The 13,174-nt window shown below is 44.8% G+C and overlaps 1 protein-coding gene across 1 annotated transcript in view; it reads left to right on the forward strand.

Annotated features, from left to right (window-relative positions):
• WDFY2 (WD repeat and FYVE domain containing 2) overlaps window positions 1–13,174 on the forward strand; it is a 68,110-nt gene that overhangs the window by 47,338 nt on the left and 7,598 nt on the right. Inside the window, exons 5-7 of the mRNA XM_082498378.1 lie at window positions 7,596–7,746; window positions 10,569–10,681; window positions 11,574–11,700. Of these exons, the coding sequence (XP_082354504.1) occupies window positions 7,596–7,746; window positions 10,569–10,681; window positions 11,574–11,700 (391 nt within the window). The remainder of the gene's footprint in view (window positions 1–7,595; window positions 7,747–10,568; window positions 10,682–11,573; window positions 11,701–13,174) is intronic.

Here is a 13,174-nt window from a genome sequence, read left to right on the forward strand (position 1 = left end):
AAAAATAAACAAAAACTAATGTAAATGCTGGTTTTAGCAATAGATCAATAATGTGCTTTGTTCTGAGATTTTAAAGACCTGTTTCATGTTCTGTTTTTCCTTTTAAACATTCCTTTGGAATATCATTCTAGACAGCAAACTGTCCAGACCACATTTGGGGGAGTATTAATTTTTAATCTTTAGTAATCCAGTGTATCTAATTAAACAATTTAGGAGACTAACCCGCCTTTTAGGGCTGAGGCATTTAGGACTGCAACTTTTGGGGTTAGTCTGGGTCTATTTCAATAACTGTCAGCTTCAGTAAACTCAAGATTATCAGTGAATACCTGTCACAGTAAAAGGTTAAGAAATGCTAATCCATACCTTTTCTAATTATATTCTGATATTCACTAATGTGATGTTTTAAGAAACTTAGCTATTTATCCTTGTAACAACTCTAAAGGACACTGCACTTGGGACAGGCGTTCTTGTAAAAGTAACAAATGCATGCAACAATTTATTCTTATACCTCTTTTGCTGTTAGACTAAGAGGTGGTTTGATATTATATGGTAGCATATCATTATATGCTAAGTGTTATGTTTCTATATAGAAGCCTCTGACATGTTGGCTTGAGATTTGTCACATACATCTTAAAATATGTATTTACTCATATATTTTGAGTTTTATACCTTGAAAGTACAATTTAAATCTCTAAATGGAGGCTCTGGGGATCACTTTGTAACATTTATATTTTAAGGTATGAAGAGAATCTTGATTTTTGCAGAGCATTGCTAACATGCATCGACTTTTGAGTGGTTTACATCAGCTGTTTCATGAATGCCTGGTGTGTTGTAAAATTAAGCTAGAATGCCTGCATTTTTTCCTGGCTTGTAAAAACTAAAGGAAAATGTCCAATGATGATAAAATATGTATGTGAATATTAAGTAAGTTTGCTGCAGTCTGACTGTACAAATCTTTAGTATCGAAATTTGTGATTGCTCCACAATCACAGAAGTTCGACACAGCTACATTTCATATTTAAGGCTTGTTGCACTGAAAAGTCCTACTGACTGTTCTCTATCCCCCTTTCTTATTAGCTCATCCATTTGCATGCTTGGATTCAATCTTGCAGGCTAATCACAGCCTAGACAGTGTGTGCTGAAGTCTTTTCTTTTGCATACGCAGAACAGCATGTGCATGAGACCACCTTTCTTGCCAAGCTCTTCAGGGAAAAGGCTGAAAAATTTGGAAGGAGGGAACATATATCTTCTCAGTATAGCAGAATAGGCAGTTGACTGTGTGGTGGTTTAACCCCAACAGACAACTAGAATAATAACAATAATAATAATGACATAGGTCACTCTCACCACCAGTGAATTGGCACCATCTGGAGCAGTGATCTTGGGTTCCCGCTCCCTGGCTAACCCCCACTTATATACCAAGCATGACATCTATGGTATGGAATATTTCATTGACTGTTCTGTAGTTCTGTCTATGCTTCTATGGGAAGCTGAAAAAAGTCCTTGAATAGCGTAAACATTACTTAGCAAAAACTAAAAGCAATAGGTATTATTGACATTCCTTTCACAGCAATCACTAGAAAGAAAATTAACTCTTTCCTGTCTGAAACCAGGACACTGTGGTAGCCCACCCAAGGCCTGGGGAGCACCCTTACATAAAATTAAAAAAAAAACAAACAAACAAACAAACAAGGAAAACAGAGGCTGTTCTCATGCCCATCTGCTGCAGTGTGCCAGATGTGCTGCTGCTGCAGAGCATTGGAGGAGGCCTTTGGATAGGAAAATGCCATGGAGAACCTCCATGGGTTGTTCTGTGGGAGAACCCCAAGAGTTCAGATGGCATTCCCCAAATGTCGGAAACGGAGGACTCTAATGAGGGTCCACGAACATCAGTAGAGAGGTGGTGCAACTGACCACAGTCCCAACTGGAGTTGCCTCCTTCCTAGACTGCCTGTCTCAGCGTGGGAAGGTCAGTTCTGGTTGTTTTGTGCCAGGACACTAAGATGATGTGTTAGATGATTTTATCTGAAAGCCATGGACTTATTTTAGGGCAAGAGAAGCAGTACTTGTGCTCAGAATAAGCATCATTTCTGTTCTAGCCCAAACCATGGCGGTTGCTGACAGTGGATGGTGTCTGCCTTCAGGCACTGCAGCCAGTGCGTGCGATGCTCGCTCCTGCTGTGTCCCTCAGGGGCACGGCCCCCCTGTCCAATTTTTCTCCCTCACTTCCAGAGTTTGATGTTTGGTCTTTTCCTCGTTTAAGCTGATGAAAACTGTCTTTTGCTAATTTAAAAAGTAGTGACAGTGTGCGAGTGACCTAGTTTTGGGAGCAGAAAGAAAGCGTGGTGATCCCAGGCTGCTGGGATCCCCCAAATACATGTGTATAGGGGTGTCTGTGCAAGGGTTAAATAAGCATTAGGACTAGTGTTCTGCTTTCTGCAAGTTGCTGGTCACATGGGCAAAAGTTTGCTTTTGGAAAAATACGCCCTCAGGTACTGTTGGAGATGTGGAGATGCTTTTTTTTTTTCTTTTCTTTTTTCTCCCCCCACTGCTGGCTTAGGAAAGACAGACCACTGTTAGTGCTACAAATGGAGATGGTGACCTGAGATGGGGAAAGACAGGTCCCAGTTCATTGCTACACAAGGAACAAGACAGGAAACTTTCCCTGCAACAGCAGTTGACAGCTGCCATAACATCCAAGCAGGACATGGGGATGAAGGAGAGCTTCTGCATGAAGACACGCTCTGCCCAACTTACCAGCAGTGCTGGCAACCCACGCTGAGCTACACATACCCCTCTGGGCTGCTCCTCTGTCCAGACCAGAAATGACGTGGCACTGAGTGGGTTACAGTAACCCAGGGACAATCTCAGCTTGCCTCAGCTCCACTGGAAATTGTCACTCAAAGTCCCAAGTGGCAATTTCAGGGGGCAGATTTTTGATGGTGCAAGGGACAAAAACAAAGTAGAGATTCCCTGCTGTTTGCAGCACCCAGGTGACCTGAGGCTACCCACTGCTCCACAGCACAGTGCCTCCCACCACCCCCATCCGTAGAGTCATCCTTCCTGATTCTCCACTACTCACCCTGTGTGTTAGTAGGGGAGCACAGCACCGCCTCTGCTACTTCCCTGGGCTTGGCTGGACCCATACTGGAGGTCTGGGGTGCTGGGGAAGCATTGTGAAAGTGGGATGCTCTGGGAGCTGCTGTCATTCACAGGCTCCTACAGCTTCATTGGACCATGCACCAGGAGGTACTTCTGTGCTCCTCACAGTTGCCTCGGTCTAGGATACTGGATCTGGGCTTACTGGGGATGTCACTGGGACCAGAGTCCAACAGTACTATTGGGACACAGATAGGTGGGAAGGGCCCTGTGTTCACCATGTTCTCTGGGAAAATATGCAAGGAAGTACCACTTAGTCCTTTGGGTAGGCATGTAATGATCCAACAGAGGTGAACCTTCCTCACTTGGTCTAGGGTGACTCTCCTCCACAATCCCATCTCTGTAGTACAGCTTCCTCACATGGCTATGCCAAGGTATAGGAGTTGGAATAAGCACCTTGACAAAGCCTTTGGGCAAGGAAAAACATGATTAAGAAGGATCATGTAGTTTTGTTGAGTATGGTAGCCTTCTAGTGGTTCATTTGTTAAAAGCCTTACTTTAAAAAGTGGGTGTTTGCTTTTGTCTAAAGTCATCAAATAAGGCCTTTATATTCTTTAAAGGTATTTTAGGGGCAGTAAATAATTTTATTTAGTCTACCAAGGAGCTTTACTTAGCCATGCTGGCTGGTTTTGCCTGTGCTAGCTTTGTTTGTAAATGTTCAGCAGTGCTGTTAAAAGTAGCACCTTGCCCAACCACTGGCTGGCTGTTGGTCATATCCCATAAAAAGGTATTACTATAAGTAGCTGAAGCTGCTGTAGTGATTAAAGGACACTAATTGCATCTTGAAAGGCCATGAATATGCCTGTCAAATGGTCTGCTAGTGACAGAGGATGACAGCATGTCCATAGGCTGTGCTTTGGTCTTGGCGGGGGTTTGTGGCCAGGTCCGGTATTGTATGGTGGCTGAGCACCGGCAGCAGAGGTGGCATGCCATGCTCTGCGCAGCTTTTGCTGCGATACTGTGTCTCGACTTGCAAAATCTTCTTTTTCTCAAAAGGGATCAAAATGCAGAGATTGGGGATGTGACACTTTTAGTCAGGACTCTGGGGTGGGTCATGGGGCATTGGCCTCCTACAGGCACAAACTCCTTCCCGTGCATGAGGAGGGGTGGTGCAAGTGTTTGAACAGTGCCGTTGGGATGCTCTGGGAGTGATGAAGAAACCTTTCCCTCCCCTTGGCAGCCTCGGTTTCCAGCCCCTGCCAGCCCCCTCCAGTCCCTCACAGGCTGGTCCTGCCCCATGGCTGTTGCTGATTCCTGCTCTGCGCAGCCTTTTCCACCCTGCTCCTTGCAACTGCACCTTCTTGCCAGGGGCCACGTTTCTAGTCCGTACCCCATCTGGATGATATAAAGCCTCCTGCTTTTTAAATTTTATTCTTTTAAATTTATTTAATGTGCACTTGTTCTTCCAAGCAGGATTTGCTTCTGCCCCGTGATTTCTGCAGCCTGCCCATTTCGGGGGTGTTCCCCTGCCTCCTTGCTTTCAGGCCAGCTCACACCATGCCCTTACTTCTGCTTTCCCCTATGCACAGCCTCTTCTCTTGCGCTTTTCTTACACACGTTAAGCTTTTCTTTCTTACTAGTAACTTCCACCTCTCTTTTGGTGTTTGCTGCTGCTTTTGTAACTGTTCTGTTGAACTGTTGTAATTACCAGCACAGCCTCTTGCCCTGCACTGTGCATGGCTGTGCTTCTCGGGCCTTTGCCTTTACACACAGCGCGGACCCTCTTTTCCCCTGCACTCTGGCTACTGGCATCTCAGTGTGCACCTCCTGGCTGCAGCTGCTTTTCTGTGGGCATAGCCCTCACATCCTCTCTCCGACTTGCTCTTTGCACAGTGCTCCCTGATGCTCCCTGATGATGAGAATCGTAGCAGGAGTGCAGCCCCCCTGCTCCCTCCCACCCTCCTGCTGCAGATGGACCCGCTCCCTTCTTCTGTCTGCTGCTTCTCTACCTGCTGTACATAATCTTCCCCTGCACATGAGCTCTTTTCTCATGCCGGCTTACAGAGATCTGCTCTCGCCTGCTGCTTGCTGTGGCTTTTTCTCTCCTGTGACCACATTCACCCTCCAGCCCCCTTCTCCATCCTGCTGTTGTTGCAGTGAGGAGCTTTGGAAGTGTTTGCTCCACTTTTTTCTGCACACAAATGGTGATCAAACCTTCCGTGGATGAAGGACCAGCTTTTTGTTTGCTGTTTCACGATCCTAAACCTGTGTTAATCCTAGGGCCCAGACCTCTTCCTTGCTCTACTATCAACTTCCAATCTTCTGATGTTTAGCTACTTTAAGCCCTTACATGGGTCAAATTCCCTCTAAATGACAAGTGACTTTCTACTTGCATTTGTCCTCCCTTTCCTTGCTTACTTAGATCACCCCCACTGCGCTCTTTCATTTAGTTCAGATGTTTCTGCCATCAGCATGTGTGTGGTGGCACCAGCTAATACATGCAGCACTTGCAAGGGGGTAACAGAGTGCTGAATTGAAAGCTCTTTTTGGGGAGGGAGGATAAGCAGAGCTTTCACATACATCCCTTCCACCTCTTGGCATGTACACATTTCTTTAATGTCTACTCCTTACTTGCCAGAGTGCTGCCTCACCATCCACAGGCAGTACTTCTAGCAAAAGTTACAGGCCCTGACTTTTAGAAGAAGTTTTAGGAGGAGATAATATATTTAGGAGAGTTGGGTGGTGCCAGCTATCCCCACTGCCAGTTCAGACCATGGGAGGCTGATACTAACAGTAGCAGTTGCCATGTGCTGAGACAACATCCCTGGACAGGCCATGAACAGCCTGATCTCAGCTAGCTTTGCACGTCCTGTGGAAGTGCATGGGGCTGTCTATGGCACTGCTGGTGCACACAAGCCCCTGGTACATGTGTACGAGCCCATCAGGTGCTTGTAGCAGCATGCATCCCATCATGGCCCTTTCTGCAGTGCACCACTCCACCAGCTAGGGCAGGTGCTCCCAGGGAGACCAACAGATAGGTAAAGACAAGCATTAGTCACCCATGGGGTCACTGAATTTCTTCCCAGAGAAGAAATCTGGAGGGTGGAGAGTAGAGAGGATCTGTTTAAAAGAGCTCAAGTGACTCCTGGGTGGTCCCCATCCTTCTATTCTGATTACAAACATGGAGTTTAAAAGTGTATGGAAACAAGAGCCAAAATCTGAGCTCTTCTATGGGCAAGGGTGAAAGCATCTGGTTCAAGTTCAAGTCTGATGCTGTAAACTAGTCCAGCTGCCAATCACAGTTACGGCAACTTGCATCAATGCATCTATTGACTTTTCTCCTTGGGGAGTCTGGGTCTAAAAAGCAGTGTGGATCAGGGGCAAATGTTAGCTTGTGCAAGCCTCCTATTCTTTGCTACAACTCATTCCCTCTCGTAGGCTTTGAACACAGCTCTCATCTATGCTGTGTATTTGTATAGGGCAAGCAGCAATCTTCCCATACTGTTCTGAGGAATTCCTCTGCATTTCAAACAGAGGTTTCAGGCTGTTTATTAAGCTTCCAAAGATATTTAATCTTTCCAGTGTATCATCTTTTACACAAACAAATACAAGCAGCCTGCTTTGTGTGACACATGTTGCTGGGTCTCAGAACAGTAATAAACCAGTAGGGATGTAGATTGAGGAGTATGGCATTCACTGCTGAGTTACAGCTGGGAATAATTCTGCATGCCTTTCCAGCCACTTTTTTTATTAAAAAGCCGGTTCAGTCAGCACTTCACAACCAAGCCCACTGGTCATTCATACAAAAAACCGTCTGTACAAGCCTGGATTCTCTTGCTTTAATGAAAAGCTTTTGATGGCTTTATTTAGGTAGCAGTAGAAATGTATTCCTTCAGCTGTTTTATTCATCTTGCCCAGCTGTGATCTTTTTTTGGGGGGGATATTTTATTTCATCCTAATTTCCTTTTTAGCTAGTTTACATGCAATGCTAAAACTTCCCTTTGGTGCAGGGTTGTGCCTGTGCTGTAACTCCTCATTCTGCTGGGCTACCACAATCTGCAGGCCAGATCCATCAGACCTCACAGCGGGAGGAGTGGCAGCATAGGCATCTGCACTGCTGTCATAAAACCAGCTCAAAAGAGGTTTAAGTAGAGCCCAGAGTGCCTTCCACAATGGCAGCTTTGTTGGTGATGATACTATGATGGAAGGAAGACTTGTGCTACTGTAGAAGATAAATGGCTGCAAAAGACATGGAAGGAATTAAGTATTGCATCTGCTCTTTCTCGTGACACCGATGAACATGCAGAGCAGGGACCTTACAAGCTTGCCTGGTAGCTCGTGTCAACGGTATTATTAAACATCAGCTGCTTCTGTGGGGAAGGGTGAACGGGTGAGTAGGGAGTGGAGGAATTGGGAGAAGTTGGTATTTGCAGTGATGCTCTGCCCCCATGTTCTTCTCCACAATGCGATTATATGTCTGTCTGCTTAATTTTCAGCTCATCAAAGCAGGGTCATGATGATTCTGTTTGTCCTGGAGATGGAGTGGGTATTAAGCACCGGACAAGATAAAAACTTCACGTGGCACTGTTCGGAGAGCGGCCAGCGGCTGGGAGGGTACCGCACCAGCGCAGGTGCCTGTGGCCTGCAGTATCCTTTGCCTGGCTCTCAGCTTTATTTCTGCTCTTTGGCACTTAAACAGCCTCTTAGGTTTATTTTTCTAATTGTCCTCCAAATGTTCTGCCCTGTATAGGTTCAGTGCTTTGTGAGAGAAACCGTTATTTAAAGCCAATTTTAAAAACTGTCTGTCCTTCTTGCTTTGTCTCCTTAATGCATGCTGGCATATTTAGGTCTAAGCATTTTTGAGCAAAACAATGGGCGATCTGCAACCTATTGTCGTCTGCTTTTGTAATAAATATGGACAGGATCTTCATTTAAACATGCAGCACATGCTTTCTTCTAAGAATTAACAGTAGCAAAGTAGGTCAGTGATCAGGTCAGCATGCCTGTGTGTATGCATGGTAAAAATTAAATTACTTTAATATAAAATAATGAGTGCTTGTCCTTCACTCTGGAAGAGCCCAGTGTGTATTGGGAATTTGGGTTAACTAAGGAGTAAATGGCTCCAGAAATGGCACTCAAGTGGCTTATTCACCTAGAGCTGCCCCAGCTGCCTGATAATAAAAGAAATATTAATTCAGCTTTATTGCAAATGAAAAGGGAAGTGGAAAGGTATGAGCTCTTAGGCTGAAACCAGGGGTTAGCGTAAACAGACTTTTTAGTGCCCCGTAGTGTATGTGGTACAGATTATATGTGTTTTGCTAGTTCATAGGAAGTGAGACTGACTCTAAATTACTGTCTGAACATGGACTTGCTTTAATATCATCTGGTCATTCAGCCAATCTAAATGGTGTAAAAACTGACCTTAATTTTTCATTGAATGATAAATACTTTTGAAAGTGTGATGCAAGAATTTGTACTGTATTTCCTAAACCTCTCTAGAGAACAAACCATTTCAAGTGATTCAAAATTTTGGAGGATGCTTTAATTTGGGTCATCAGATCATGATGGCCTAGTAGCCTTCTATGATGGAGTGACTACATCAGTGGACAAGCGAAGAGCTATGGATGTTGACTGTCTGGACTTTTGTAAGGCCTTTGACATTCTTCTCTCTAAATTGGAGAGGTATGGATTTGGTGGGTGGACTGTTTGGTGCATAAGCAATTGATTGGATAGTCACATCCAGAAGGTAGTGGTCAAAGGCTCAATGCCTAGATAGAGATTGGTGACAAGTGGTGTTCCTCAGGCGTCCATATTGGGATCAGTACTGTTCAATGCGTGACCTAGACAGTGGGATTGAGTGTACCCTCAGCAAGTCTGCAGATGACACTAAGCTGCTGACATGCCTGAGGGACAGGATGCCATCCAGAGGGACCTGGACAAGCTTAAGAAGTGGGCCTCTGTGAGCCTCATGAGGTTTAACAGAGCCACCTGGGTTAGGGCAAGCCCTGATATCAATACAGGCTGAGGGATGAAGGGATTGAGAGCAGCCCTGCCGAGAAGGACTTGGGGGTACTGGTGGATGAAAAGCTGGTCATGAGCCAACAATGCACGCTCACAGCACTAAAAGCCAACTGTATCCTGGGCTGCATCAAAAGAAGCATGTCCAGCAGGTTGACGGAGGTGATTCTGCCCCTCTACTCTGCTCTCGTGAGACTCCACCTGGAGTACAGCATCCAGCTCTGGAGTCCTCAGCACAAGGAGGACATAGAACTGTTGGAGCAGGTCCAGAGGAGGGCCACAAAAATGATCAGAGGGATGGAACACCTTTCCTGTGAAGTCAGGCTGAGAGAGCTGGGGTTGTTCAGCCTGCAGAAGAGAAGGCTCCAGGGAGACCTTATTGGGGCCTTTCAGTACTTAAAGTGGGCTTATATGAAAGGTGGGGACAAACTTTTTAGCAGGGCTTGTTGCGACAGGATGAGGGGTAATGGCTTTAAACTAAAAGAGGGAAGATTTAGACTAGATATAAGGAAGAAAGTTGTTACAATGAGGGTGGTGAAACACTGAAACATGTTGCCCAGAGAGGTGGTAGATGCCCCAGCCCTGGAATCATTCAAGGTCAGGGTGTACGGGGCTCTGAGCAACCTGATCTAGTTGAAGACGTCCTTGCTTATTGCAGGGGAGGCAGACTAGATGACCTTTAAAGGTCCCTTCCAACCCAAACTGTTCTATGAGTCTATGAGCATGCTGGTAGAGGACAGGGGAAAGGATAATTATTGATAAATATTGCAAAAAGCTTGGGAGAACCAGGAATGTGGGTTTCTTTCCCCAATGTCCTGTGTGCATAAAATCAGCGCTAAGCAGTTGTTCCTTAAATATCCATTATGGACTCTGAATGTGGAATTAAATTGGAGGAAGAGTTCAGAAACTGTCCAGATAGATGGTTCCAGTAGGTGGTTGAATGGATCCAGATTTTATTCCATTTAGAATATGATGTGTGATGCACCTAATGTAGCTGACAATTCCCCAATTACGACATGAAACAATACCCTTTTGTTGTATTTATAAACTTAATCATAATGAAGGAGCAGAAAACTAGTAATAATTATTTGATACAATTTTGGGAAGGGAGAGCGGACACCATCCAACTCTAGCACCTAAGTTAGCCTGGGAAAACGACTCCTCTCTTCATGGCAAAGGGCTACTTCAGAGGTGTTTCATAATAAAAACACAAATTGCATCCTCTGGGATAGTCTCTTTTTTTTCTCACTCTTTGGTTTACTCAGGGAGACTGCACTATTAATATGAACAGGTATGAGCTTGATGCCTTAAAGTACACTCTGAATAACCTCCTTAAGACTGAAGTGCTATTCACAAGGTTGCAGTATACTCACATTAAAAGAATTAACAATTCATGAAAGGAATGCAAAGCTTGCTTAAGCAATGTATTTTCCTCAGCATTTATCCATCAGATTTGATGTGGAAACCCGGCACGTGTTTGTTGGTGATCATTCTGGGCAAGTGACCATACTAAAACTAGAGCAAGAGTCCTGCAGCCTTGTTACGACATTTAAGGGACACACAGGTAAGGCCTCAGGAGGAGACCCAATTTGGTTCTTCATCTGTACTCAGCATCATGGTGGTTTGACTCTCCTGTGAAACACTAGGATGGCTTGTGTCAGTGCATACCATGGAAGGGACATAGACCTTAAACTGTCTCTACAGCTCAGGGAAATTTATTCTTTATTGGTAAAAACAAGAGCGATCAGACTTCTGATCAGAAAACTTCTATGGCAGAAAACACCACAATCAGTAGCTGCTAATTAAAGCAGAGTGAGAGTAGAACAAGTTGTAGTAACTCTTGGGGGGAAAAGGGTGTTCCTCAAGGAAAGACCCATATTGGTAGATTTTTCTGCCCAAGTGGAATAGGCACATCTTGGAGGCACTAACTGCTTGTTTCACTGCTGGGACTTGTGCCCTATCACACTAAAAACAGCATCTCTAGGATGTGATCCTGCCATCTAACAGAAGAAACGGAGGTCTTTCTTCAGCATTTTCTCTCTATATCCCTCCTTTCTGATTGAATGCTAATAGTTCAATCACAAAGTAGCACAAGGTAGTTCAATCCTCGTGCTAGGTTATTGTGAAGATGCTCATAATATTCCACACTTGCTTCTCTTTTGTAATAAAATCTATCTCCTAGAATGATGGAGATGAGAAGCTGTGTAGTCACACCGTGACTGTCCTTCTACCGTGCTTTACTGCTCAATGAAAAAGCAGGATGGGGCTTCAGTCGGTTTTCTAGGCTGCTGGTTTTCAACTGGCAAGCACAGTGACTGCGTGGCCTTTGCTAGCGAGACCTGCATTTTAATCACTCTCCATATTCTTTGCTATATCTCTCTATATATACATGTAGCTACATTCCTGTCTTCCACTTTCTGCAATGAAATGATGGTTGTGTGCACCTTCTATTTCAGGTGGTGTCACCGCTCTCTGTTGGGACCCTATACAGCGAGTTTTGTTCTCGGGCAGTTCTGATCATTCCATTATAATGTGGGACATTGGAGGAAGAAAAGGAACAGCCATCGAGCTGCAAGGACATAAGTACGTTCCCTTCTTCCTGCCTTTATGGGAGAAAAGCTAAAGGCAGAAGCCACATCTGGAAACAAACAGCCCAAAGGTTACAATCTTCACATGCCCCAAGGTTGTACGTGTGACTCACTGTGGTCCATATACAACTGCAATAAGTTGCTGATAGAAAGTTTTTCAGTGTTGGGCCCACAGGCTGGTTTGAGAGTCTGCAAAGGATGGTGAAGGAAAGCACAACATTTATAGTCCTGAAAATGTGATGTCAGAGCCTGCACCTTTGTTGGAAAGAGGAAGGTCCTCGAAGGAGAACAGCTGCAGGGAAATTCTTGCTTTTTAGGTGTCAAGGTCTTTGCTTCCCCTAGAGGGAGCATCAGGCTTGGACAATTAGTCCCTTTTTCCTTCATGCTAACTTTTTTCATGCCGCTTTACCTTGCAGCCTGAATTCTAAGTAATACACTTTATCTATAGAGGCCTTCACCATCTCAATGCAAAGAGGCTTCATCTTTGCAACTACAGACCTCACATCTGCAGCATAGTAGATGTCTTTGAAGAAGAGTAAGCCTCTGCTGGGTGTTGAGTAGAGATCAGAATGGCTCTAGTTGCAAAGACCTCCTAGCCTTTTAACACTGGCAGTGCAGCAAGTTTGTTTCAGTGTATTGGGAATGCATACACACGGGACTTGCGTGCCAGGCTCAGGTCTGGAGAGGCAAAATCCCATGGTGGTTTTACACATATTCATACGTTTCTTTTGAGTGATGCTGCACTCTGGATGCTACTGGGATTTCAGAGCATTGCAGAGCTCTTGTTGAAATTCCCAGATCACCCTCATACCCCACCAGTGGTGCTTGCTAATGGACTGCTGCTAGATTTATTGCTGTGGAAATTAGTTCCCCTAATACAAAGTTAGCCTCTGGATCTTAATCATAGAATCATAGTTTGGTTGGAAGGGACCTTTAAAGGTCATCTAGTCCAACCCCCCTGCAATGAGCAGGGACATCTTCAACTAGATCTGTGGCATGGCTGTTGGCTGGCACTGTACAGCATAGACACCTGGTCCTAAGGACAACAAGGGACTTCTTGGTGCCACTGGCGTCAGCAGGTGGACACTGTGAAGGCAGGCAGTGTTGTACCAAGCTGTCCCATAAATGCATTCCCCTCTGGAGGAGCAGCCGTATGCACAAGCAAATGCGTTAACATGAAAGTCCTTTGAGTAGATGAGACCAGTGATGGTAGCAAAGAAAATCAAAAGTTATGGGATAGCTCCAGTCGTTGTATGCTCGGTTACTGATTATTCTTAATCTTGTTTTTTTTTTTTCTGTAACAGTGTTGTATGGGCTTTGTTTCCCAGATTGTAAATAGCTTGAGGTGAAGCCTGGTTTTCTTCCTTTTATGAAGGAATGCACACAGCTTTGGGGGTTAAAATTGCATTATTTCTCCCATGTTGCTTTTACCTTAAAAGAAGCAAAAGCACCTAAAACTTCCACCTTAC

This window comes from Vanellus vanellus (genome assembly GCF_965231255.1).
Source record: "Vanellus vanellus genome assembly, chromosome: 1".
In the NCBI taxonomy this organism is placed as follows: domain Eukaryota; kingdom Metazoa; phylum Chordata; class Aves; order Charadriiformes; family Charadriidae; genus Vanellus; species Vanellus vanellus.